The 24,733-nt window shown below is 50.1% G+C and overlaps 11 protein-coding genes across 11 annotated transcripts; 5 read left to right on the top strand and 6 right to left on the bottom strand.

The window, feature by feature from the left end:
- Positions 1-115: 115 nt before the first annotated feature.
- Positions 116-3,913, top strand: BDR25DRAFT_351858 (cora-domain-containing protein; the record flags this gene model as incomplete). The annotated part of the gene is made up of 12 exons (XM_033694927.1): positions 116-177; positions 243-507; positions 534-802; positions 830-905; positions 953-2,959; positions 3,035-3,121; positions 3,188-3,235; positions 3,362-3,452; positions 3,502-3,575; positions 3,625-3,644; positions 3,687-3,753; positions 3,812-3,913. The coding sequence occupies 12 exons, from the start codon at positions 116-118 to the stop codon at positions 3,911-3,913; spliced, it is 3,168 nt and encodes a 1,055-aa protein (XP_033551145.1).
- A 2,987-nt stretch (positions 3,914-6,900) lies between these two features.
- BDR25DRAFT_158597 (uncharacterized protein) lies at positions 6,901-7,077 on the bottom strand (the record flags this gene model as incomplete). Its single annotated transcript, XM_033684000.1, has 1 exon — positions 6,901-7,077. A coding segment is annotated over one exon (177 nt), but the record flags the coding sequence as incomplete, so codon positions are not given.
- A 206-nt stretch (positions 7,078-7,283) lies between these two features.
- Positions 7,284-7,564, top strand: BDR25DRAFT_120773 (uncharacterized protein). The gene has a single exon (XM_033683702.1). The coding sequence runs from the start codon at positions 7,349-7,351 to the stop codon at positions 7,526-7,528; it is 180 nt and encodes a 59-aa protein (XP_033551143.1). The 5' UTR covers positions 7,284-7,348; the 3' UTR covers positions 7,529-7,564.
- Positions 7,565-10,847: 3,283 nt separating this feature from the next.
- BDR25DRAFT_385772 (acetyl-CoA synthetase-like protein) lies at positions 10,848-12,796 on the bottom strand (the record flags this gene model as incomplete). Its single annotated transcript, XM_033697957.1, has 2 exons — positions 10,848-12,607; positions 12,658-12,796. The coding sequence occupies 2 exons, from the start codon at positions 12,794-12,796 to the stop codon at positions 10,848-10,850; spliced, it is 1,899 nt and encodes a 632-aa protein (XP_033551142.1).
- Positions 12,797-13,285: 489 nt separating this feature from the next.
- On the bottom strand, positions 13,286-14,965 carry BDR25DRAFT_301710 (ribonuclease III). Its single transcript, XM_033689635.1, has one exon. It carries the CDS (start codon positions 14,922-14,924, stop codon positions 13,458-13,460), a length of 1,467 nt encoding a protein of 488 aa, XP_033551141.1. The 5' UTR covers positions 14,925-14,965; the 3' UTR covers positions 13,286-13,457.
- Positions 14,966-15,111: 146 nt separating this feature from the next.
- Positions 15,112-15,816, top strand: BDR25DRAFT_281178 (uncharacterized protein). The gene is made up of 3 exons (XM_033687870.1): positions 15,112-15,189; positions 15,245-15,497; positions 15,556-15,816. The coding sequence occupies exons 1-3, from the start codon at positions 15,151-15,153 to the stop codon at positions 15,582-15,584; spliced, it is 321 nt and encodes a 106-aa protein (XP_033551140.1). The 5' UTR covers positions 15,112-15,150; the 3' UTR covers positions 15,585-15,816.
- Positions 15,727-17,734, bottom strand: BDR25DRAFT_256079 (MFS general substrate transporter). The gene is made up of 3 exons (XM_033686394.1): positions 17,223-17,734; positions 16,080-17,163; positions 15,727-16,030 (listed from the first exon to the last, which is right to left on the bottom strand). The coding sequence occupies exons 1-3, from the start codon at positions 17,307-17,309 to the stop codon at positions 15,855-15,857; spliced, it is 1,347 nt and encodes a 448-aa protein (XP_033551139.1). The 5' UTR covers positions 17,310-17,734; the 3' UTR covers positions 15,727-15,854.
- BDR25DRAFT_256077 (thioesterase family protein-like protein) lies at positions 17,695-18,767 on the top strand. Its single transcript, XM_033686393.1, has 5 exons — positions 17,695-18,024; positions 18,077-18,182; positions 18,240-18,275; positions 18,341-18,392; positions 18,443-18,767. Exons 1-5 carry the CDS (start codon positions 17,923-17,925, stop codon positions 18,732-18,734), a joined length of 588 nt encoding a protein of 195 aa, XP_033551138.1. The 5' UTR covers positions 17,695-17,922; the 3' UTR covers positions 18,735-18,767.
- On the bottom strand, positions 18,763-20,233 carry BDR25DRAFT_281172 (phosphoribosylamine--glycine ligase). Its single transcript, XM_033687869.1, has 2 exons — positions 19,098-20,233; positions 18,763-19,042 (listed from the first exon to the last, which is right to left on the bottom strand). The coding sequence occupies exons 1-2, from the start codon at positions 20,188-20,190 to the stop codon at positions 18,846-18,848; spliced, it is 1,290 nt and encodes a 429-aa protein (XP_033551137.1). The 5' UTR covers positions 20,191-20,233; the 3' UTR covers positions 18,763-18,845.
- Positions 20,234-20,459: 226 nt separating this feature from the next.
- On the bottom strand, positions 20,460-23,626 carry BDR25DRAFT_281169 (DNase I-like protein; the record flags this gene model as incomplete). The annotated part of the gene is made up of 1 exon (XM_033687868.1): positions 20,460-23,626. The coding sequence occupies exon 1, from the start codon at positions 23,493-23,495 to the stop codon at positions 20,460-20,462; it is 3,036 nt and encodes a 1,011-aa protein (XP_033551136.1). The 5' UTR covers positions 23,496-23,626.
- Positions 23,522-24,660, top strand: BDR25DRAFT_351851 (PH domain-like protein; the record flags this gene model as incomplete). Its single annotated transcript, XM_033694926.1, has 2 exons — positions 23,522-23,628; positions 23,673-24,660. The coding sequence occupies 2 exons, from the start codon at positions 23,522-23,524 to the stop codon at positions 24,658-24,660; spliced, it is 1,095 nt and encodes a 364-aa protein (XP_033551135.1).
- Between the last annotated feature and the right edge of the window lie 73 nt (positions 24,661-24,733).

Raw genomic sequence — 24,733 nt, 5'->3', positions numbered from 1 at the left:
TGTCGATGTGGCTTCACGGGGATTGCTTCGGCGTTGCATCGGCCCGAGCTGCAGGGGCTCCAGAGCCTCATTCACCGCCAAGCCGCTATGACATCGCCGCAATTCGAAGGCCACAATGGCCTTTGCAACCAAGGTACCTGTCGCTGCCTCCATACCTGCTGTGCGTTCGCTGCGACCGTTGCGCTAGCGCCCAGCAGATATTTGCTCAGCTGAAATTACCGCCCACTCTCGGCCGCCCACAGGCGACTTGAAAGAAAAAAGCCTTCGCAGCTGAGTCAGGACGGCCCGACAGGTTTTGCCCAAATCAACCGGTCCTCCCCCTTCCTCCCTCCTGCATCAACACCACCGTCCATCTGGACTCCATACATCCCAATTAACCGCACAGCCCAATTCTTTGTTCAGAACTCTGTCGTACTCCTGGTCTGCCTGTCCTTCCACACTTGCACATCGGCCATCGGCCCTACCCAATCGACCCCCCGGGTACTGATCGATCCACGGGACTTTCTTGTCAGTCGTCCCTCTCTCACACACAGCGCTCTTCGACGCCACGGCGTCCTGAACATCCAAACCATCAAGTTGGCGGGCCTCTACATCCACAAGTTTTCCTTCCTCCGCCCTCTTCTCGGCCCAAAGGCGTGGGTCTACGGAGGCGACTACAAGAAGCCTCCATAACTGGTCTGCAATCGCTTTCTCATTCTTATCCGTCCACCGCTGTCTTCCCACAAACCTCTTCCTCCTCTCGCCGCAGGGGTGTTGGAAGAACAGGCCCACCAGCCCTACGTCACCCACGGCTGCGTGTAGGGTGAGAGCCCCTACGCGAAGCCTTCAGTCAAGTTGAGCGCACCAGCGAGGTGGGCGCTCACAAGCGACTCACCGGATTCGACGTAGCCCTTGCGCAGCAAGAGGTCGCTGTCTCAATAATCATATCAAACTGGCTTGAACTCTAGATAAGGCCGGGTTATCGGAGTCGAATCATCCACGTCAAGTCGCAACCATGTCTGACACTCCGAGATCTGAGAAATCCCAAACGAGGTTCAGCACTCCCGTGTCTGACCTCGATGACCACCGTCATCAGCCTGCATCCTTACCCCGAGCAGACATGGGAGGGTCCGGTCCTGGCACACGAAGGCCTACTTTTGCGAGCCTCCATTCTTCCCCTGAAAGACCCAACCTGCTTCTCCAGGTCAACGAAGCGTTGGAGTCTCAGAACGTTACCACCAGGGACTTCGAAGACGCTGTCATCGATGATGAACATGCCTCCTACCTTTCTCCGGAGCTTGGCTATGGGCGGGGCGGATCCCTAGCTCCTGTTAGTCCTGTTGGACGCCGGAACACTTTCCGTCGACCACGTGATCCCGCCGTGGAACGCTTGTCGAGATCAAGAACATCTTCCACTTCATCCCGCTCCGTGTCTCCTCCTAACTCGGTCGATGCTTTCGCAGACCCCCGCCGCCGTGACCGAGCCGCTACAATCAATAGCCGCCCGCCATCAGAGCTTGATCTTACCATCCACAGGACCATCTCTGGTGGGACTAGACGTCGCCCAACCATCAGTGACGAGCGGCCCGAGGATCTCCATGCCGAAGTGGCTTCCGCCCATAGTTCTGCCGAAGAAGATGTGTGTTTCCCTGTTCCAGAGGACCCAGGGAAGACAACCCAATTTGACTTCGAAGACCTTGACGAGTTTGTGGCAGAGTACCACGAGAAGACCCCAATTGTTCAATCTCTACGCCATAAACAGAGTGTTAGCTCCCAGTTTTCAAAGGCCAAGGTTTTCAGCGACCTGCGACCCAAAACGGCCGTCACAGCAACACCGAATGTGGACGGCGATGCCACACCACTCAAGGATGGAGCGAGTGCCTCTGCTCAGGAAAAGCTTGCCGATGGAGGCCTCTCCCATGTCTTCAATAGCGAGAAACATGGTAGTGTTACCGAGGTTATGCTCAATCGCTGGACTTTCTTCTCATCCGAACTCGATGATACCATCCACGCTGCCGAGCTCGGTGGCCTTCTTATGCCGGGCGAACATTTCCGCGACTTGTTTGAGCTTCCTATGGACGGCGGTGTCTGGTGGCTGGATATGGTAAACCCTAGCGAAGAAGAAGTTTTCGCTGTTTGTAAGGCATTCGGGGTTCATCCCTTGACCCGCGAAGACATTACCACCCAGGAGACACGTGAGAAGGTTGAATTGTTCCACCAATACTACTTCGTCTGTTTCCGCTCGTTCTATCAAATGGACAAGGAATCGGAAAGCTACCTTGAACCGGTCAATTTCTACGCGATAGTGTTCAAAGAGGGCCTCCTCACTTTCACCTTTACTGAAAGCCCACACACCGCTAATGTCCGTAAGCGTATCGGGCGTCTCCGGGACTACATCAATCTAAGTAGCGACTGGATCTGCTACGCACTTATCGACGATATCGTTGACACCTTCGCACCGGTCCTTCGTTCCATCGAGCACGAAACTGACGCCATTGAAGATCAGGTCTTCACTGCTCGACTCGAAGACTCTCGCGAAATTTTAAAGCGCATCGGCGACTGCCGCAAGAGAGTAATGTCGCTGATCCGCCTTCTCGGTGGCAAAGCAGACGTCATCAAAGGCTTTGCGAAGCGCTGCAACGAGAACTACAATGTAGCACCTCGTGGCGATGTAGGACTATACCTCAGTGACATCCAGGATCACGTCGTTACCATGATGTCAAATTTGGGACACTTCGAGAAAATACTGAGCAGGAGTCATTCCAATTATTTGGCACAAATTTCGGTCGATCAGGTCATCCAAGGGAATCAGTCCAACATTACGCTTGGCAAAGTTACGGTCATTGCCACTATTCTGGTCCCTTTGAACCTTGTCTGTGGTCTTTTTGGCATGAACGTTCATATCCCTGGCCAGTCCTCTGAAGTAGGCGGTTATGGGTGGTTTTTTGGTATTCTTGGAGCTATCGCGCTCTTCGTAACCGTATGTCTCGCCACGGCGAAGAAGATGAGATACATCTGAAAGTAATTGCGTTGGTTGAGTGGAGTGAAGTGAAAGGTAATTGGTAATATGGAGAGTGATTTTTGGTCTGTTTCTTGTAATTCTCTCCTCCGCACCCTATGTTTTGAGGAGTCGTATTTTGTAGTGTTTCATTTGTCTTGAAAGAGTTCCTTTGTTGTTGTTACTTGTCGTTCCTCGAACCGTCTGTAGCGCAAGGAATTAGTAGTAGATATATCGACCTGGCTCATATTTAGCAAGGTATCAGTGTTAGATGTACAGGACCTCAAAACCTAGCTTTAGAGGAGAACTAGGAATTCCCTTAACACGCTCCCTGATTCTAGTAACGAATTCTAGAGACTAAATTTTCGTACATCCAACCACTAGTATTACACAGCCAACATCACACAATTATTGGTTGATTTTACATCTAAATTGAGTGACCTGAACGGGATTCGTGATATGACCACCACTTCTCGTTTTCTGCCGATATTATGATGTCGCCAAACACGTTGGGCCATCTTGAGAACGCGGCCTACGTTTATCCATCTTATTAATTACTAGACTACTGGAGATTCTTTCATTTTCACAGATGAAATGCGTGTCACTCTAATTTCAATACTTCAATTACATTTGCTACTGTTGCTAAGCTCTCTCGATCTCGATCGCAGTGAATTAAGGTTTAAAAAAAAGCAAGGGATGAATGAGGAAGGGATGCTACGCCGAATTCCAATCAAACCATAATTACTGAGTCTCCACCACTTTCAACCAACGCTAGCGTAAGAAGAAATCCTTCGTGTTTTTCTTCAAACGACAGATGACGCAATTGGCCGGCAGGTTTGGAACCGTGTTATTCACATGTCATTTGGCACCGCACAACATCCTCATTACTATCGCACATTAATTCCCTTCATTCCACGAAGCCACATCGCGTCATGATAGGTAGAGTTAAGTAGGGTTCTGAATTATACAGTCACAGGACTAAAGTCTGGTCCTCCCTTTAAAGGAAGTCTTCTTAAGATGTCTTATGTATCCTTTCTAAGATGCTCTATAAACCCTTCTTAAAAAGTTTGCGCACAAGCCTTACACCGTAGCTTAACCACTCTATTTAAATACTTTTGTAAACCTGCCTAGCTCCCTTTCTTCAGGCAACATCTTTACCTTCACCTCATACTATACCCAGCAATTTGTCAACGCTCCTCTTTAAGCTCTTAACCTCTTGTCAGTAGCATCCTTGTAACAGTTTCTCACTAGCTAGAATTAGTAATTATTCTAGTTAGAAGTACTAACTAGGGTGGTAGCCCTACATAAATTTGCGCGACAGTAGACACAAGGCTAATAAGAAACTACTAGGCTATTATAAACCTCTTATGGTAAGATAAGACCTCTTTATAAGTATTATAAGTAGTAAAAGCTTAATAGTGTTGCTGCAGCAAAGTGTGAGAGGTATGGAGCAGGAAGCACAAGGCACAGAGAGGGAATACAGGATAGAGGGAGTATGGCAGAGCCACAAGAGAGAGAGTAAACCTTAGGGTCAGAGGCAGAGGTACGGAAGCTGAGGAGTTTATATACCCCGTGCCAAGCCCTTAGGGTACTTAGGGGTTGGGTAGCAGTAACATAGTTGTGACACAAAGAAGTATTATTTTAAGTAAAAAAAGGTTCTTTCTAACTTAAACGTAAAGACAAACAATACCAACGTAATCTTTAGATAAAAGGGGTCTTAGATATTTATAAATAGCTACAGTATATGGTTTATATAGAATTGTGGTATATACAAACGTCTGCGCAGAAATCAAGTTGCTTAAAGTTAAAGTACCCTGATCCGTCTCGGCACGGAGAGTGTCTCGGCACGCTGGGAGGGACGCTACGCTAACTGTACTTTCTGTTAAGTTCAACCTTAAAACAGTGATGCGGAAAGCTTATTATAAATGTTAAACCCTTTCTTATCCTATGTCATTATTTGATTACAATGACTACAGCTTGCCTTTCTGTAACTCCTCCACATAAATGGCCATTGAACTAGGACTTTAGTCTACAAAGAGGTGGATAGAAAAAAATAAACGAAGTTAGCAGGACGGACTTGATTCTGAGGTTGCGAGTAGCTACACATCTATACCGGTGTGTATGCATATCAAATTTATAATCCGCTACGACGTACCACTACTGCCGGCTCTTCATCTTGCTAGGCCTGTCCTGCAACACTGACGGTGTAGGTTTTGAGTTTTCCAGCTTGCATAGAGTGCTTTTTGCGGTGAAAAATATCTGTACAGAGCAAGCACTATAACTAGGCGCACGACAATAGCAATTACAATACTTGCTACTCTGCTATTGTTTAGATGCTTAGAGGATCTGTGAGTTAAGTACTTCTATTAGCTATTTAGGATCTTGTGGCTGCATCTTTTTAATATATACATTTCTGCACTAGAAGACTTAACTTACAGTAGAATTTTGAAAATGGGGTTATACATTTAAACTACTTCCCTGACGACATTGCAGATGCGCTATACGATGATCAATTTAAGACAGAACTAGGAATTTAAAGAGATTGTAGAATATCTCATATCTAGATCTAACCCACTACCCCCTTAATTATAGGAATTTTGGGGGCCCTAAGAACAGTCTCCACAGTCTCAACTAGCTATATATTTTTATACTTCAGTGACCCATTTTTAGGCCTGCTTGATGTACTGAGAGCTCTGCTTTACGATAGCTACCTTTTAAGAGCAGATCCACAAAGATGGAGCTTGCTAAGGTGTTAACGTAAATACGTCCACGATTCCTGCGAGGAGCGAGCGGGATAAAACGATCATAAGTCTCGCGTGACTGGTGCAACGGAGAGGACCACATTGTTAAAGTTGAAAAATTTAGGTTAAGGTACCCAATTTACGTTTAACTATACTGCTAATTAAGGAGCTATCTAATATTGTTTAGGACAATTTCGTAGTCAAGCCCTAGCGCGCCTCCCTACATGGAGTAAAACTCACCGTACCGAGAGATATTAAGGGTACTTTGACTTCCAGCAACTCAGAGTCTAAGCACACCCTAACATTAACTATAATTCTATATAAATCCTGTGCGGTAACTACTCTAAAACATCTAGGACCCTTCCTACCTAAACATTACGTTCGCATTGTTGCTAATTACGAAGAGCCTTCTTTTATAGCATGACAGTATTTCTTCACTACAATACCACTACCAAGCTCTTACCACACATATTAATTATAAGGGGACCTTATCCGAGACTCGGAGCCTTACTACAATGCTAGGATACTATCATCAGCCTTGTATCTGCTGTGGCGCGCAAATTCATCCAAGGTCACCACGCAGGCCGGTATCATCACTTAAAGATCATGAACCTCGGCTAGAGCGAAACAATCCCGCAAGCTCCACGTAGTTATCACCGTGTAATTTGCTTTCAGTGGTTGTTAGACCTGTAGTTGTGTAAAGTCTTGGCAACTGGGCTGACACTCAGTCCCGGAACCTCCCTTGCGACCCAACCCAACCTTGGCCATGCTTCCGGTCAAGAATTCAACTCTCTGAAAGCACCTACAGACTTCGCTACCTCACAACCCTGTGGCAGGAGCGGGTCAGCCGTCCTCCCTGTCTGTAGTAGTGAAATTTAGTGCCAAGCTATTCTCATCACTCGTAACAATAGTAAGCATGCTTACGCAGTTTCACCTGTTCTGCAAGTGCATTAGCTTTATACACTCCAAACAAGAGCAGCACAAGACCTATACCTTTAAGGAATCGTTGCGAGGCTCAGTATTGATGAGAACTGCGTTATATTCTCTATAGAGACGTTTGAGCAAGCTTATCTAGCTTCTAAAACTAGACCTGGAGATCGAGCATGTGATAGGTTAAGATAAAACCGGCCAAAAAATCTCCTAAATTGTCTATTTGCCACCTGTTTAGAGCTTCTAGCGAAGACTCTGTGTGTCAGGGTGATGAGGGCCAAGGATCCGCATCCGTCGCTCAAAGCACTTTTCCATCGATGAGATAGCTTCTTCATCCCGGCTTTGGGGTTTCCACGTGTGTGCTAGGTTAGCCATGCTGGTCAGCGCGTCTGCATGCTCCTCCCCAAGCATCCTCTTTCTCATCTCCATCGCTTACACAAACAGCTCTTTAGCCTCCTTCCACCTCCCTTAATTCAAAAATGTTATCGCCAGGTCGCTCATAACTGGTTAGTGTAGAAGGAGGCGTTTCCCTTAGTACCCTCTTCCTTATCTCTATTACTTGCACAAACATCTCTTTAGCCTTCTTTTACTACCCTTTAAGTACTTTCACTAATTCTACTACTACTCTACTACTAGTCATTTTCCTCGGAACACCATTCGAGGTATTGTCGAAAGCGAAGTTGGCCGGCAGGCGCTCAAGATGCTAGACCGGGTTACCACGATGCACAAGGAAGACGTAAAGGATCTTGAAGAGCGTTCGGCGAGACGCATGAACACTAGCGATGCTTTCCAGAGTCTCCTGAAAGCGCGAGATCGGTCAGAGGTGACCTGTTTCTTCGACAGTACGCCACGGGGCAATCAGACACGTCGGAGTTCGTGAAAGCCTACGCTAATTAGAATGCCGAATTGCTACAGCCGCACTCTTTGTGTCAGCATCTTGGTGTATCTCGCACGAGAGCTTATATGTGCCCGATTCCCGCTTTCGTCTTACTAGACAAGGTCTGGAGGTCCGTGTACCATGAATTTAACAAATTCTATCCAATCGAGCTGTTCAGTCGAGTACCTCAGGCTGACGTGGATCTTAGGTGGTCACAGACTCTCACAAACTTACGCCCCGCCGAGGGTTCCAACATTGAGACGGACATTACCGACCAGAAACCAGCTCGGCTCAGGATGATGTTAGCTTCCCCTTCCGTTCTTCGCTCTCCGTTCCAGCTCTCTTTCGTGTAGAGCGGACGGCACCAACATCTCGATGCGTCAATATGTATCCTCCGCCTCATAAGCGTGGTTCCACATGTTCTTTCCAAAGAGGCGATGCGTAGCCGCAGCGAAGCCCAATTTTATACCCGCCCGGCAGTGCGGCTGCAGCCTGCATGCAACCAAGGGGCGCTTCAGCCTTCCAAGAAAACAATCAACCCTACGATTGGCTCCACGCTTTAACCGAAAGTTTCACAACAACGCAAAAGGTACGTTTACCTTGTCAACCAAGCTCACTGAGCAGGGAGCTAATCAAACTGCGAGTCAGGCTTGAGATTTTAGTTGTTGGTGGGAACTCGTGGAAATGTATATTAATTGGAGATACTGCTGCCCGCCGTACGTGAGCGGCACGGAGTGTGACTTGCATAGGTCTTTGAGTATCTTAATAGTTTTTCATTTACCATGTTTACTCAGTCGTTACTCCTCTTTCCTCTTGTGTTTGCGCTATTCGATTCCGCTTCTGCAGCAAGTCAGTTTGGCCCCATTCACCATAACGTTTCGACATCTCTAACATCTCTCCAGCACTCACAACACCACCACCTTTCCCTACCGCGAATGCGAACGGTACATGTCCAACTAAAAAATGCGGGTTCGATTACCCTGTCGGGTCGATGCTCGACTGGTATTCATTCATCCCTTCGACTACGATTATCGCCGCTACTGTTAGTGTTCATATTATCAATGGCACGAATCAGAGTACCACCACCACAATCTACAATGAGCTTCCGATAGGCATCGAGCTGCCTCCTACCAATAGCGCCGGGACGAGGACAACAGTGGTGACTAGCTTTGGAGGTGGGACCGTCGAAGTGTTCGTCAAATCTTTAACTATCAACAGTTGCCAAGCTGATCGCTTCCAGGGCATATCCAACCATGTGGGCAGATTACGATTCTCTCGTCTCGTGGTCCGGCACCCTTTCTACGAAGGGTATATGCTCGACAGAAACCGGAGCCGTCATCACTCTGCCACCGCACCCGCCCATCCCATCTTCTTTACTTCCAGGAAAGGTCACCACGGATCCTAATGACCCCAGGGGAATCGTTTACTCCCCGAAACTTGAAGAATATTTCCATACGAATCTAGCGGAAGAAATGCCCAATGAGGGGGTGTTAAAGAGCTGCGCGCTTTCGTTTCCTTTGCCTCTAATTGCAGTGTCCGGCGTACATTTCTTGACGGAGACTACGACCGATTACGGGAGTGGCCCAGCGACAACGACAGCGGAGCCAGCTCAGGTGTCTTCGAATAGTCCGGCTCCACTTCCACCTGTCAGCGTGGTCCAGCCAGCGCAGTCGTCCGCCGCGCCAGGGAAACCAGAAGCCTCTTCTTCCTTGGCACCAGGAAAAGTAGAGACACTAGCACCTACATTGGCACCTGTTATCACAGTCGGCAACAGCCCCATAACAGCAACGGGATCTTTTGCCTTTGCAATCGGCACTCAAACGCTGAATCCAGGGGACACTATCACTATTTCTGGAACTACAATCGCTCTTGAGCCTTCGGCTTCCTTCATCGTGGTAAACGGTGACACGTCCACAGTTGCTAGAGCGACTGTGACTCCGCCACCAGCCTTGACCGTTGGAGATACGGCTCTTACAGGCAACCAAGGAGATTCGGCGTCTATCGTATCTGGACAGACTCTCACGCTAGGAGGCACGATAGCATTAGATGGAACTACCCTAGCTCTGGGACCTTCACCATCACTTATCGTTGTAAATGGTGCTACTTCTACACTTTCAAATTCCGTAGCTCTGGTAACTCCTCCACCTCTGACGGTAGGCGGAAATGTTTACACTACTGCCTTAGGGGCGGGGACGAGTTACATTGTCAGCGGTAAAACACTGACACCTGGAGGAGCTATTACTGTGAATGGAACAGTCATTTCATTACCCGCTAGCGGTGTGCCGACTATAGTCGTCATCACCGACAAGACTAGTTCCGCATTCTTCAGTATCGGCGGTAAGGAAACTAGTCCGGCAGCCACGAAGACGCTCGAGGCCAGCCAGACTTCGATTGGAAAGCCATTATTCACTGGGTCTGCTGGTGAAGGTGCAAGGCTACAGAGGTGGGATGTCGGTGGTATTGTTCTGACATTAGGGGTGGTCTTTATAATGTTCATCTAAGACTGAGCTAGTAGGATTTATATACTAATGATCAGACGGAAGGTGGCAGGTAATGTTATACATAGAATTGCACCTATCTCGAAAAGGCCCTGTCATCAATGATGTTTTTCGTTCCACTAGAAAAGCGCTTCCCCTCTAAGGGGAACGTGTAATGGGGTTTATGGAACTCCCCCTCTTTACACGGTGTCATGTAATTTACTTTTTTGTCTTGCCACTTGGTTATAGAGTATTTGTACGGCCTACACATATTCCTCATACACTCTCTACCTGCTTGCACACGTGACTACCGGCCTGTGCCTCCACATACTCTTCTATTACCAGCATGAGTTTGACGAATTTGATGAGGCTGATGAGGTTGATTGTGGGAGATAAACACCTGCATATTCTCCTATCGCGACTATGATGCTGGTGAGGCTGATGAGATAAGGATGGTGAGGGTCAATTAGTTGCGGGGGTAGCATTGATTCCTTAGGCATATAACTCCCCCTTCGGATTCATTCACCAAGCTCCTGCTAGTCAATTGGCTTTTTAGGAAGAGGCAGCGAATTTCTGTGCAAGAGCGATTAACTCCTATGCTAACAATTAGGTGCAAGCAACCTCTGCTTTGTGGAAATAACTTCCATTTTGTAGGAATTTACCATAGTACTACATACCGCCGAAACTTTAGACGGAAAGCTTTTTGAGCGACGTCGAGTTCACGGGCCAATATCGAAGCTCTTCAAGTGAAAGTTGTGTGACCATGTACGAAGCCTTGCATTGGACAGGGTACGAGCTAACTATTCTCGGTAGCGATCGATAAGGGAGATTAGACCATCTTTTATTTACAGAAGCACGCGTCCTGTCTTTAAAGATTCTAGAGACACTCTATCAAATTTCTCGTACTGATCATTACCCGGGTGAATCCAGAGAACTGTATCCTCGTGGCCACCTGAAACTTGTTCCCCAAACCTTTCAATCTCTATTCCTTCTTCCCGCAACGGTGCTTTATTTTGCTTATTGTTATCGGTTTTGCTACTCTGCGCTACCAGTCTGATGAAGACTGGCACCGCATACTTCGGCAGCCGGTCGCGGGCATATATTAGGAAAGCATTGAAATCGAAATGTGAAAGGTCTTCTTCCAGTCTCAAGGCCACACACCCGGCTCTTCCATCATGATTCGGTACGAGAACCCCATACACATTGGCTTCAGCTATGCCGGGAAATCGACCTAGGATCTGGGATACCTCGGCGGTGGAGACGTTCTCGGATTTCCACCGGAAAGTATCGCCAAGTCTGTCGAGGAAGAACCAGCGTCCATCGTCATCTCTGCGTAAGGCATCGCCAGTTCGGAAGAAAAGATCACCTTTCTTGAATACATCTCTTTCAAACTTCTTCGCGGTAGCCTCGGGGTTGTTGTAATACCCTGCAAATATGGACTCATTTGGGATGCCGACTAGTATTTCCCCTCCTTCATTGTAGCTGTTCCGTTTGGCTAACCCAGTATTGGGATCTCGCAAGACGGCACCGCTCTCCGGGTCAATGGCAACAGGGACATATACATCGTGAAATGTTCGTCGGAGTAGTGCCCCATGATGCCCGACAGCATTGGCTGTAAAAGGGCCAGTACTGTGAACTACCAATCCAAAGACGCCTTCAGTAGAGTTAAAGAACTCGATAACCTCGGGAACATCGAACCGGTCTTTGAACTTAGCCCATACGTCCGGTCTCATTCCATTCCCGTACATAGCTCTGAGTCGGGGATGTTTCCGATCTAAGGGATGTGGAGGAGCCATGAGCAGGTAGCGAGCTGCTTCACCGACGTACACAAAGAACGTTGCTTCGGAATCGTGAATGTCGTTCCAGAAATTCGAGACGGAGAACTTTCTGCCAACTGCGACGCTCATGCCCGAGGTTAGAGCGCCGACGCAAGATAAACCACCGGTACCGTGGAAAAGAGGCATGCTGCAGTACCATCGATCGCCACCAGGCCCAGGCTTCTGGTAATAACTGAGATTGTTTGGGTTTCCACGTTCGTGAAAACGGGCGACCGTATACATTCCGGCTTTGGGGAGTCCTGTAGTTCCACTTGTGTAGAGCAGACAGGTAGGGGAAGGACCAGTAACAGAATCCCGATAAGAATCGTTGGGAACAACGACTGAGCTGGTCTCAACCTTCTTCTTCAATTCATCATTAATACAAAATGCAGTAATAGCCAGCTCTTCCTCAATCTCCTGTCTGCTTCCCTCAATCCTCTTCTGGCACTCTTTGTCCGGATCCACGAGCACCACTTTCACGCCACTAATCTTCAAACAATGGATAAGAGATGCCCCTTTGAGGTGGTAATTTAGCATCGCAGGTGCGCATCCAATGCACCAAAGCGCCAACCATATTACGAGGAAATCCGCCGAATTCATTAGATAGGTGGCGACCATATCTCCGGGCTGTACACCATTGGACAGGAAGAACTGAGCCCACTGCACCGCGCGATCATGCGTCTCTTTCCACGAGTACATTTGTTCTCGTGACCAGATACAGAGATGGTCGGGGTACTTGTCCGCCTGGTTGGCGAAAGCATACCAGAGAGAAAGGCGATTTTGTTTGGCTGCCGGAGTTAAATGATGGAAAGATAAAGATCTATGAGAGATAGCGCACTAAGGTTTTGGTACCAATTCATAGCCTCCTGTTTCCTCTTTCTTGCCCTAAGGTCTTGACCTATATGATACTTAGCATTGAGATAGGCTCCAAGCGCAGACATGCCCGCAACAGCGGTACTAGCGACAGCGATGTTCATCCTGACTCCAAGTAGGTAGAGGTCAGTTGCAGAATTTTAAAGCAGAATTTTTCTAGGATGGGGGTGATTTGTGAAGCCAGTTAGACATTCAAGAAGGATGTGATGTTTAGATTTCCATCGGAATTGTTCCGAGGTCAAGTCAGGACCAGAGAGCGGGGTTTACATCCCAAGACGTGGCCTGCCACCTCGGACGGATTGCGGCGACAGAGGACATTATATGTTCGCAATTGTTGTAGTGATGAGGAGACCTTAGCAAGCAGAGGTTGAAGCAGATGTAGTAGCTTCTGAGAAGGGCTCAATGTGCCTTTCCATGAGGCAATTGTGGAACAGCTAGCTATACGTGAGATCTGCTTGGGAATGAAAACTTGTTACCAAACTCCAAATCTAGCATTTAAAGGTTCAAAATGCATTCTTCATGTTTCAAGTGCACGACGGTTACCACCCGAAATATGTGAACAGTTTCCCACCTATGTGAAGGTATTATTAGGGACGATACTTTGCGGAGGGCGGATGCCGCTTATGTTTCTTGGACACTGTGGCGCTTACCATCTGCACCGATTTAGGCGTGTCTGCCTAAGTGAAGACAGCTAAGGGTAGTGAGACCGTGGTCGAGTACATACCCTTCGCTATTATGAAGCGCTAAAATCATAGACCGACTTCTCTACATTCTTTTTCCTTTCTTTTTCTTCTCCTTCCTTCCCTGGGAAACGTCATCCGTGTCTTTGATCTGGTCACGCCTCCCACTTTCCCACTCCTCGTCAACCTTCCCAGTGTTGGTCGTTCTTTGCTCTTCCTGGATGGCACCCACGCCCCTACCCTCCTGCCCCTTCTGCTTACTTCCCTCTAGTTTTTCTTTTAATTGTGGATACATCTCTAATTTTTGCCTTAGCCCGTCTTCGATTAGAGTTCGGTTGTTCTTCAATGCATCCATAGCAGCGTGGATGGACGCCTGGGCTTTATTCTGACCCTCACCGCTACCCAACCATTGGTCTTCATAACCCCATCCCGTCAAGTACAACCCCATGAAGAACCTCTGCACGCCATGAGTCTGCTCCATGTCTCTCTCCATACGATAGTCAAGTGCGATGCCCTTCCCACCAAGCAGTTTCCTAATCTCTTCTCTTGCATTCGGATCTTCAAGGGGTTTCTCTTTGTACTCTAGCAACTGCACAGCCCACAATTCGGCTAGCCAGTTCTCCGCCGTCTTAAAGCCATTGTCAGGATCCGAAAGGATTATGGCTGCAACGTACGCCTCAAACACATCGGCCAATATCTTGGTCCACCCTTTGTCGTGCTGCAAGTGGCCCACGTGCGCAATTCGATCACCGAGACCGTAGGCATTGGATAATAGTGCCAAGGTCTCGTTCTTCACGAGAGATTCTCGAAGCTGGGCTTGCTTTCCGCTTTCAAGGTGGGCGAAGCGGTTGTAAATAAGACGAGAAGATATGATCTCAATGTAGGCATCTCCAAGGAACTCGAGGCGCTCGTAGTTGAGTTTCTCGGTGACACTTGGATCCGAATTGAGAGACTTGTGGGTGAAAACGGCTTCCTTCAAATAAGGCTCTATGACGGGGGGAAGTGGGGGTAGATCTTTGGCTAATTCGATCTTCCTGGCAACGTAGGTGGGAATAGTTACGTATTTCGCTTTACAAGGATACCTCTGTTCCAACTTTTGCATCGTCTTGGAGGCGGGCGAATCCTTTGCTCGGGTAGAAAGACGATTGCGCAACTCCCGGGCATGGTACAAGATATCTTGGTCACCCCCATTGCCTTCTTCCTCTTGCTCGAGCTGGTGTAGGAGCGCTAGCAGACCATTCTGTGTCTCCGAAGCGGCCAGCTTGCAGGGCTCACACTTGCTCGGATCGGGAAGACGCTCGAAATGTTCCAGAATTGGATTTGCTATCTCGCTTTTTTTAGTAGTGTGCTTGGGCCCTTGGTGGCTATTTCGGGGTACATTGCTAAATCCTGTGGTGGGATCTCGGTCACGAGGACGAGGGGCAAGTGTTGAGTGTTGGTTGAAGGTGTTCGGTTTATGCTTCTTGTGATATGGCTGGCCATGGCCGTGGTCACGGTGCCGGTAAGAGCTGTCACTGCGGCCATCGTACGGCCTCTGCCTCTTTTCTGCCATCTTGACGCGCGGTTGGCGGTCCAGGCCCTGGAGGTTGTGCACACCTGGGCAGGTGAAGTTCTTGTTCTTGGCTCTGGGAAAAAAGTATGAGGATGAGGCGGTGGCCATGGCCATGCCTGATCTGCACTAGCGCGCCAAGACACATATTTGTCGCGACAACCTCTTCCTCCACCTTCACAACGCATTCCAACTTTGGAAGGGTACTGTCCCATTGCCCCTCCGCACAATGGCGGTTCTCCGGTCGCGAATCTTGGACCTCATGAAGGTATGCTGGCCTCAACCCCCGTCCAGCCGAATCTGTCCATATTCACCATGCTTAGGTCCAGTGCCGCATCTTCTCCAACACATTCAACCCAGACCGACTGCGCCTGGGCACCCGAATTCTCCATGAACGCCTAAAGGGTGAATCTGTCGCATCGTATTACCCGCCGCGGATAGGTACAACCAAGCACCTTCGGCGGCTTTACCCGCAGTATGAGATTCTCGATGAGAAGGAGGAGGATTGGTTGGAGCATATGCAGATTGCTAAGAGCAGAGGCAAAGCGCCGCCGAAGAAGAAAAGGACGGCCGCCGGTATGCTGACGGGAATAAGGCTGGCGATTACTTGCTACAGATGCTAACAGCTGCGCAGAATCGAAGAAATTCCATAAGAAGAGGTGATGGACGCCAGACATTTAGGATTACGTTGCAACGGGGCGATGGAGCACATATTTTGGGCTTTCAGCGGGAGAAAGCCGTGTAACCTATTGTACTACAGCATCTTATGGTTGGCGTTACATGCTGGGAACCGTCACTGAGACTGGGGGCAGAATCAGATCTGCTGTTCTCTATTTCTATCCTGGAGACTACCTTTTTGGTATGAAAAGTACTTGTAGACAATGCAGTTTGGAGGTCTAGTTTCATTGGCCAAAAAAACCAGACAAAACATCCTCAAGTTGACTTTGCTCTCCGTACCGTCTCTGTTCCCGGAGGGACTTTCAGACCTCCAAACACCAAACCGCAGACGGCAACCATGCCCGCAGCTCCAGCCGCGTAGGCTGTCTCACGTCCAGCCCACCAATATAGTGAACAGAATATTAGAGGCCCAAGGGAGCGGCCGATTTGACCTGGTTAAGAAGTGAGTAAATATTGAAGATTGGGAGAGCTTCAGCCTACCAAAGCTTCTATGATTTCCAAGCTTATTCCCCCGCTCCCCCGCGCTCGCCTCAAAAGAGCTCAAGCTGTTCAGCCCAGTGACCACTGTCGCGCTCGTCACAGCTAACAGCGCAGCGGCCGCATATAGCCCTCTTTGCGACTCCACTCGCCCTAGTAGGACGAAGGCAATTGTGCAGCTTATGACGCCCATCTGCACCACTTTTAAGGGGTGCATGCGTCGGACGACGCTTCCCTGTAAGAGAGAAGCAATAAGACCAATGAAACCAAGAAGTTTTCCGCTTTGGGAAGATCCGTAGGAAAAGAGATCGTACGTCATAAACGGCAAAGAGAACTCCATACCGGAGAAAAATAGGATGAACATGAAGTGCGTTGCGTTCAGCAAAGTATGCGAATTCGTTCGAACCCTTGGCTTCGGTGCTGCGTCTATCTTCGCAGAGCCATTAGTGGTGGTGCTGGGTGCAGTCGGGAGCGTCTCTGGGAGACAGAAATACAGGTAGACGGTCTCAGTCACGATCAGGAACAGCGAGAACGCGGCAGCAGAAGCGAAGGGGTTCGCCGCAATGGACGTGATAGTTGAGAGCCAAGCACCCAGCGCAGGGCCAAAGGTGAAGGCAATGCTGAAGCACACACCAACAAGGGCCATTGTCGCCCCGCGTTGCGTCTCATCGCTGATGTCGGTCGCAATAGCCATGGCAAGTTGGACATTGCCCTCGCTAAGGCCGCCCACGACGCGACTGGCGAGGAAGGTACGGAAATCCGTCGCGGCCACCCACAGCGCAACCGACAGCACGTTGCCCACCATGGACCACAGCAACGCGGTCCGGCGGCCGTATTTGTCTGACAGCGTGCCGATGATGGGTGACGCAACCGCCTGGAGAAAGGAGAAAAGGGAACCCAGGGCCCCGCCTAACAGCACGATGTCGTAGCGGTCATTGATGGGCTTCGCGAACGAGTGTTTGTACGCATTGAGGCCGGCAAGGATGCGGCCCAGGAGCGTGTCGGAGCTGCCGCCTCGGGACGCTTCGTGGTCACGATAGAACTCGAGCAGTTGCGGAAAGAGCGGGAGAATAAAGGTGAAGGATATCTGGCCACGGTCAGCAGAAACAGACACAGACAGACACAGAGTGTTAGCGGATGGCGTACCAGGTCGAGCAGAAGGGATATGAACAATACCCTCAGCACCTTCTTGCGAAGGCGCGCTGGTACCGGAGCAGACGCAGACGCAGACATGGTCGTGGACAGAAACTGGCGGCAATTGTTGCTGTTGGCGATGTAGTGGCTCTCGTGACGGTTAAATGCCCAGGTGAATTATGTATGCGAATTGCAGAAATCAGGCCAGCCCTAGACATCCATCGATGATGACGACGATGATGAAAGAGAGAGCAGTGGAGAGGTACTATCTCGCACGACGCAGCTGAGCGCACTGCCATTCATAAGGGCTCGATTGGAGACCGTTCAAATAGCTGTCGGCCAACGACTTGCCTACGCCAAAACAATATTGGGGCGCCCCGTCAAAGATTGCCGCTTCCATGAAAAAGCGTGAGATGGCGTGGCCAGGAGGCTGATGCGAAACGCCAACCGCGACGCCTAAGGCTGGCTTTACGTGAGTGCTGGATTGCTTGTGTTGCTTGTTTCCAAACAAAAGGAAGCTCAGGGGATCTGGAGGTGTAGCTGTCCATGGGTGGTGTGTCCATCACCAGCCGAGGCAATGAATCAATCCGTGCAGCTCCGCCCATCCTTTCATGTACGTATGAATGTCAAGATGTTTCTACAACACTTCCCGTACATCTCGTTCCCCTTTCAACTCCATCCTCCATTCGACTGAACTAGCAGTCGTTCAGCCATGGTCACCACGGACGAGGGTCGAAGGAAAGCCATGGCGGCTGTCCAGGCCATGTTCGACCGATATCAACTCCTTGCAGCCCAGCGGCCCACGGATCACACTGTGAGCAAAATAGAGCAAGTAGCCATTTCCGTTACGCTAATCATCAGTCCAGGACTACGACCGCGAGGTCATGAATAGCCTCAAGCTTGTTGATGCTGGGTTGGATGGGTCGGTCATATTCGAACTGTGCATGTCTCCAAACTTTTCGAATCTTAATGGTGAGTCAGCCCTTTCGGCAGCTTAAGACGCAGGGCTGACTATAGGTTGGACGGAAGACGTAATGCATGGTGGCGCGGCTGGAGTTATATTCGGTGAGCTCTCCCTCAATAGTTAGATCAGGAGTATCGATGACTAATGTGAGCAATGTGAGCATTAGACATGGCGACCACGACAGCATTGTGCCCTGTAGCTAAACCAGGATATTGGGAGTGAGTCGAAGTGTCCTTACTGAAGTTTTCTTCCTGACATGGCCATGTAGATTTATGGGAGGCGTGTCAAGAACTCTTAACATTTCTTACCTTAAAGCAGTACCTATAGGCACCACTGTCCGCCTAAGCTCTAAAGTTGTCTCAATAGGCAAGCAAATGGCAATGATCCAGGGAAAAATGACGTCTCTGGACGGCAGGGTCACCTACTGCACGGTCGAGCATCACAAAGTGAACGCGCCTGTGCTGCCACAGCACCGAAAAGCAAGATTGCCGTGGGATGACGAGTTTGAAAAGGAGTGGGGCGTTGGGGAGAAGAATAAGGGGGTATCATCGAAAATATGATTATTTATATCAACACCAAATGCTTTTTCTTACAAAGGTTCCCCTTTCCCACAAAAACCTCGTTTGGCTCTTCTATTCCCCTGAACGACCTAACCCCTGTACGTCATTGAATCATCTTGTTACGGCCCGGCCCGCGATATCCTTGCGGAATTGCATGCCTTCAAAGTAGATGCAGTTCACGCCCGTGTATGCCTTCTTGACGGCTTCCTCTAACGTGTCTGCTATACCGGTGGAAGCGATCACTCTACCGCCAGAAGTCTTCAATGTGTTCTCAGCAAACGCAGTTCCAGCATGGAATAGTACGACGTCTAGATCAATGTCAGTCGGTCCTACTCGTTTGAAAGCGCAACGGCAGCTCCTTACCTTCTGGCACTGCATCCACCTTCATCACCGCTCCCTTGGCATATGACCCAGGATATCCTCCAGCGGCAACTACAACTGTTACTGCCGACTTTGACGAAATCCTGACCTCCGTCCCGGCTAGCATTCCATTAGTGCATGCAAGCATCACATCGGCAAGATCGGTCTCCATAAGCGGCAACAAGCTCTGCGTTTCCGGATCCCCGAAGCGGACATTATACTCCAGCACCTTCGGCCCACTGTTTGTCATCATCAAGCCCGTGAAGAGCAGACCTATGAACGGGAAACCATCCGCCTTCATCCCATCAATAGTAGGTTGCAATATCTCGTCGTGAATTCTATTCACCACATCCTTCGGTGCAATCCTGGTTGGTGCATACGTCCCCATACCCCCAGTATTTGGCCCTGTATCGCCGTCCCCGATTCTCTTGTGGTCCTGCGCGGGCGGTAAACTCCTAATTGTGGTACCATCGCTGAAGCTCAAGATACTCAGTTCATCACCGTCCAGGAATTCTTCAATAACAACTTCGTCGCCCGCCGTACCGAATTCCTTATCCAGCATGATTTCCTTCAATGCGGCATGTGCCTCTTCTTTTGTTTGTGGGATTATGACGCCCTTGCCTGCGGCGAGTCCGGAGGCTTTGATGACTACGGAGTGCGATACGTTTGAGAGGTATTCGGAGGCTCTCTCATATGAAGAGAAATTCTCATAGGCGGCTGTCGGAATGGAGTGACGCTTCATGAAATCCTTGGAAAAAGTCTTGGAGCCTTCCATGCGTGCTGCCGCCTCACTAGGGCCAAAGCAGCGGATTGTCTCAGCATTGTCCTTGAAATAATCTACAATGCCGGCTACAAGAGGCGCCTCAGGACCCGGGATGAGAAGGTTGACACGGTTCTCCTTTGCGAATTCTACAAGCGCAGGGAAGTCTTCTTGCTTAATGCTCGACACGTTTGTAACCTTGTCCAGCTGTGCGGTTCCTCCATTTCCGGGAACGACGTACATGTGCTCCACGCGTGGAGATTGGGCCAATTTCCATGCAATTGCGTGTTCGCGGCCGCCGTTTCCCACGACCAGTATTCGGATTTTGTCAGTCATCGCGAAGATACTCAACAGCCCACATGGAATAGGAACTTTTGATCGGTGATTGAGAGGCTAAAGAATTTTCGTAGGGCTGATGGCCCCCACCAATTTGCCTCGCTGTGGCGGGGTAGTGGGGTAGCCGAGTGTGAGAATGAAACGGGCTAATTTAGCACGTGATGAGAGGGCTAAAAATTACATTAGGAAGGTATTGCAAGATTCATGCTCTCCATTCTAATAGAGGACCGAGCTGTCGTGCAGCATCCAACTTCTATTATTTATCACCTCTAGGAATCGTCTTCCTCTTTCAGAAATAACTCTAATATCCTAATCATCCTCTCTTTCCGGACCGCCTTCTCCTTGTCTTTCATTTTGTCTGTGTCCGCTGCCCTAAACATTGCATCTGCGAATAAAGTGGCATAATTCCGCTTGATGAGTTGCCGTATCGCTACATCAGGAACCTTGCTCAAGGTCCTCCGTCTGATTGACACTTGCGGGGAAGCCGGCAAGTCGACACTTGATCGTGGCGTCTTGGGGTCGGGCTTGGAGGCATTAGCGATTTCGTTTGCGACCCGTTGTAGCATTGATGTTATTAGAACAAAGGAGACGTTGTGGTTAGGGGTAGAAGAGAGCACCTCGAGGGTCCAGAGTCTTTCTTCATCTGCCGACAGCTGCTGTTTCGATTTTTCTCGCCCTACGATGCCGTCCTCGAGTTGCCTCCAAATGTCCTGCGTCACGATCCCATCTTGGAGGCTTTTGAGGAATTCCAGGAGTGTCTCTGCTAAGACCTCCAGTCTCTGCATGGGTGTAACCTCGAGGCCGAATGCCTTGTCGAAGGAATGATCGCAATCGAGCACTTCATACACGTTTGCGAGTGTAGTTTCAAGGGCACTGTCTGCAGGGTATCGAGCGTCCTTTGTAAAGGGCCAGCCAGCATTGTGCTGCCACGGTGCCCTGTCACTGCCATGGCCGGTCATATCCCAGTCCGCGAGCGTTCGCTCAGTCAGGTCTTCTATGGCTTCCGTCAGCCGAAACAACTCGCGTGGCGCCGACCACTTTACCCCTTCGTCACAAGCCGGCTTCTGATGCTGGAGCTTGCGGATGCCACCCTCTGGGATTCTAATCAGCTTATTAATGGACCGAGCGAAGGCGGATTGCAGCCAGTGACCTCTGATGGGCAAAAAGTGATCGCGGCCATCGTGGACACGCAGGACGAGTATGTCTTCGAGAGTAGCAGTGCCTTCATTCAAATTCCGCACGAGGTCAATCATTTCGATCTTCAACCTAAGTTCGATATTGAGAACATCTGCAGGGTCGAGCGTATACTGTTGATGGAGAGTGTCAGTTGAGGATTTGTCGGGCTTATCCGGTTGTTTATCGAAGGTGACTGACAGCCAGGGTGGAAAAGTCCCTGGAGATTGGCCTTCCTCCACTGGACGATCCGTGAACCCGAACGTAGCTGGCACCCTTCCGGTATTGGCAATGGTGATATTCCGCCGTTTTGGCTTGGCGAACTGAACGTCACCAAAATCTACGCCGTCATAGTTGGTGTCCGGCGTGTCTTTATTTTCAAGGGACGCACTTCCGGCAGGGCGATCGACAACAACGGTGATTGTCGGCCTTCCTTCATTCTCTTGTCGATCAAGCTCTCGCGCAACTTCCTGGTGGATGGCCGCTTTCAATTCTGGGATTACAGCGTCGTATTTGAGGCCAAACACCGCGTCCAAAGGCTTGTGGTCGGACGACAGCACACGCATGTGAGCAGAATAATACTCAAGGAGAATTTCATCCTGAAATCCTTCTTTTGTTAACACAGCCTCTGGTTCTGGTTCTGGGTTCTCATCATATTCATCATAAGTGTCGCCATCGGTATCTGGATCGTAATCGTAAAGCACTTCTTCATCGTCGCCAGCATGATCTATGCCTTTGGATTTCATCTCCTCATCCATTATTCTCGCTTGTTCTTGTTCTCTCTCTTTAGTTTCGTGTCGAAGCTTGGCTGCTCTTGTTCTGTAAAGAATGCGATCACACCAGCTTGGACACCGCTTCTTTTCGCTAGAGTCAAACACGCCCACTTTCCCAACATCGTACTTGTAAGACGGTAGGAATTGAATTGGACCCTCATTCCATCCATCGTGAAAGGCTTTCCCCGCTCTCTGCTGCTGTCGCAATTCATCGTGCGGTAGAAGTGAGGATATGGTAGTCTGCAAGGAAGCTGGATCGAGTTCAGGAGGTAAAGGAACGGCGTTCAGGTCAGGGCCCTTTGGGTTCGAGAAATCTGATGGTGGGGCTATTGATGATGCGCTTGAATCGCTAGATTTGGATGAAGTGGAGAAGGGTCCTTCAGAATCAGGAGGATCTAGGTCTCTCGTGTGCCGCGTGAGCAGCCGCCGTACATCATCTCCAGGCATGCCCTCCAGGCGATAATTGAGGTCGCCAAACCAAAAGGCGAAATCTTCTTCTCCCAGGCATTCGCCCGAAACTTGCGAAACACCCATCCCATCAACGATAGAGTCGAAACGAGTCCGACTTGAGATTTGTGAAGCATCCCAATTCCTCCTCTCTAAAGCTGCCCTGTCGGCGCCAGCGGCAAGGTGAGCATTAATGAAGACAAGCCGGGTTGTTTCCCCCAGAACTATTCTTGTGGTCACTGCCCCTTTGTTTCCCATATAGCCCATCAAGCCAGTGCCCACGCTGGTTGTGCTCACAGAATTCACGTGTGGATGAACGGCGGGCGAAGCGTAGATCAGGAGGAGCAACCCGACCAGCTGCTGCTCGGCCACTAGCTGATACCCATCAGGGAGAGCCTCCTCAAGGGAGCTCTTGAATCTGTTTGAGACAGTGGGGTCCGTGTAGGGACGGAGAGCCTCGGCCGGGGACGATATATCGACGATCTCCTGTAGGCCCAATGCATACAGCCCGATCTCGTCCTCTCCCGGGACTGCGCCGTCATCGTGCTTAGGGATTGTCGGGCCATACTTAAAGCTCCGGGCTTCCTGTTCCGCAACATTTTCTCGCGACTTGTCACTTTTTGATGTTGGGTTTCCTATACCGAACCCCGCGATTGACTCCTCGACGCCCTTACCGCCAACAAACCACCCCGCAACATCCTTCTCGGTCCCCTTCAGCGCGGCGACATTCCACGTTCCGATCTTGATGCGGACATTTCGAGGTTTCGTGTATTCGGCTCTTCTTGCATGCAAAGCCTGGGAGAGGGTTTGGTGGGTTGAGATGGAGAGACGGCTGACACCAGGGAATGCCCCGGGAATCCTGGCCTCGAGCAGATCTGTCGACGAGCTCGTGCCATTTTCGGACGAAGGCATGGCGGGGTGATGTGTTATCAACGGAGATGTGTTTAGTCCATGGCCCCAGCGTGGATGAGCGAGCGAGAAGCGAAAGCACCTGCTACATTCACTGTTGGCGAGTCTATCGACTATATGCAGGCGGCGATGACGAGTGAATTGCCTCTGGCGCGATGACGCTGGTCGCGGGGATCACAGGTCCACTGGTGGTGCGCACGTGATTGGTATGGCCCGGGCTCCTGACCTAGCTCCGAGGTGCCGACTTCTTTCTATGCCCTTTGCGACGCTCTTTCCACGCTGGCAGAAGCTCTTCAAGCCCCTGCAAGCACTCTACTTCGTAACCCCAGCATTCTCTCCACTGTTACCAGGGACACGACCTTGGAAGACATTTGAGAAGGTGAAGATGGCACCGCCGCCTCACAAAGCAAAGCCCCGTCCTCCCCACCACCCGCAACCACAGCCGTCTGACTACGAGACGGATGCCCCACTACCCATTGATCTTCCTCCGCCACCGCCGCGCTCCAACGAAGAGCTCAACCTCGCTGTGCTCCGTCGCCATTATCCCGAGGTCGTCTCCGTTCAGCACATCGCTCACTATGCCGTCGTCTACACCTTCTCCCAGGATTCGGCACTCTGGGAAAAGAGCGGCGTTGAAGGCACCCTCTTCGTCTGTGAGCTCGCCCCTAGCCCAACAGGCGCCAACCGCTTCTCCGTCATCATCTTAAATAGACGGGGCTTGGACAATTTTAGGATTGAGCTTACGAGCGACGCCGACATGGAGATTACGGATGAGTATGTTATTCTCCAGGACAATAATGTCGTCTACGGCTTGTGGGTCTTTTCCGAGCCGCCACCCTCCTCTACAGCGAATAACCGAGTCGAGACGGCCGGCAAGATCCGCGTGCTGGCAAAGCAGGCCGCCGACAGCAGACAGGCCAGGGACCCCGTCCAGAGGAACGGTGCAGAGGCAGCTGACCGGGAGGAGGACAGCGTCCCCATGGGCCGCCAGCTTTCGCTAAGAGAGCTCTTTGGCCAGCAGAGAGAGCAAGACGCCGCCTGGAGTGTCCACAATCACCACAGCCCGGGTTTGAGCTCGGGCTTCGCCCCAACACCTGATCCTGCTGCCAACAAGGTCGTGACACAGCTTTTCACGAAAGCGAAGCAAGACTACAATGGGATTGGATGAAGCAGACAGTTTCTACCTTGAACGAATTATCTATGTGGCAATCGATCGAGCCTACAAAGCTCGCCTACCTACA

The sequence above is a fragment of the Lindgomyces ingoldianus genome (assembly GCF_010093535.1).
Source record: "Lindgomyces ingoldianus strain ATCC 200398 unplaced genomic scaffold BDR25scaffold_7, whole genome shotgun sequence".
NCBI lineage: Eukaryota > Fungi > Ascomycota > Dothideomycetes > Pleosporales > Lindgomycetaceae > Lindgomyces > Lindgomyces ingoldianus.
Note: the sequence above shows the minus strand (reverse complement) of the source record. Positions and strands in the feature narration are given on the sequence as shown.

Excerpts from the sequence above, each read along its gene's own strand:
- BDR25DRAFT_120773 (XM_033683702.1), top strand. The coding sequence starts at position 7,349 with ATGCTAGACCGGGTTACCACGATGCACAAGGAAGACGTAAAGGATCTT.
- BDR25DRAFT_301710 (XM_033689635.1), bottom strand. The coding sequence starts at position 14,924 with ATGGCAGAAAAGAGGCAGAGGCCGTACGATGGCCGCAGTGACAGCTCT.
- BDR25DRAFT_281178 (XM_033687870.1), top strand. The coding sequence starts at position 15,151 with ATGGCGGTTCTCCGGTCGCGAATCTTGGACCTCATGAAG. Across the intron at positions 15,190-15,244 it reads GAATCTTGGACCTCATGAAG|GTCCAGTGCCGCATCTTCTC; the intron begins GTATGCTGGCCT and ends CACCATGCTTAG. Across the intron at positions 15,498-15,555 it reads GAAGAAAAGGACGGCCGCCG|AATCGAAGAAATTCCATAAG; the intron begins GTATGCTGACGG and ends ACAGCTGCGCAG.
- BDR25DRAFT_256079 (XM_033686394.1), bottom strand. The coding sequence starts at position 17,309 with ATGTCTGCGTCTGCGTCTGCTCCGGTACCAGCGCGCCTTCGCAAGAAG. Across the intron at positions 17,164-17,222 it reads TATCCCTTCTGCTCGACCTG|ATATCCTTCACCTTTATTCT; the intron begins GTACGCCATCCG and ends GACCGTGGCCAG. Across the intron at positions 16,031-16,079 it reads TGGAAATCATAGAAGCTTTG|GTCAAATCGGCCGCTCCCTT; the intron begins GTAGGCTGAAGC and ends CTTCTTAACCAG.
- BDR25DRAFT_256077 (XM_033686393.1), top strand. The coding sequence starts at position 17,923 with ATGGTCACCACGGACGAGGGTCGAAGGAAAGCCATGGCGGCTGTCCAG. Across the intron at positions 18,025-18,076 it reads AGCGGCCCACGGATCACACT|GACTACGACCGCGAGGTCAT; the intron begins GTGAGCAAAATA and ends TCATCAGTCCAG. Across the intron at positions 18,393-18,442 it reads GCTAAACCAGGATATTGGGA|ATTTATGGGAGGCGTGTCAA; the intron begins GTGAGTCGAAGT and ends ATGGCCATGTAG.
- BDR25DRAFT_281172 (XM_033687869.1), bottom strand. The coding sequence starts at position 20,190 with ATGACTGACAAAATCCGAATACTGGTCGTGGGAAACGGCGGCCGCGAA. Across the intron at positions 19,043-19,097 it reads GGTGGATGCAGTGCCAGAAG|ACGTCGTACTATTCCATGCT; the intron begins GTAAGGAGCTGC and ends ACATTGATCTAG.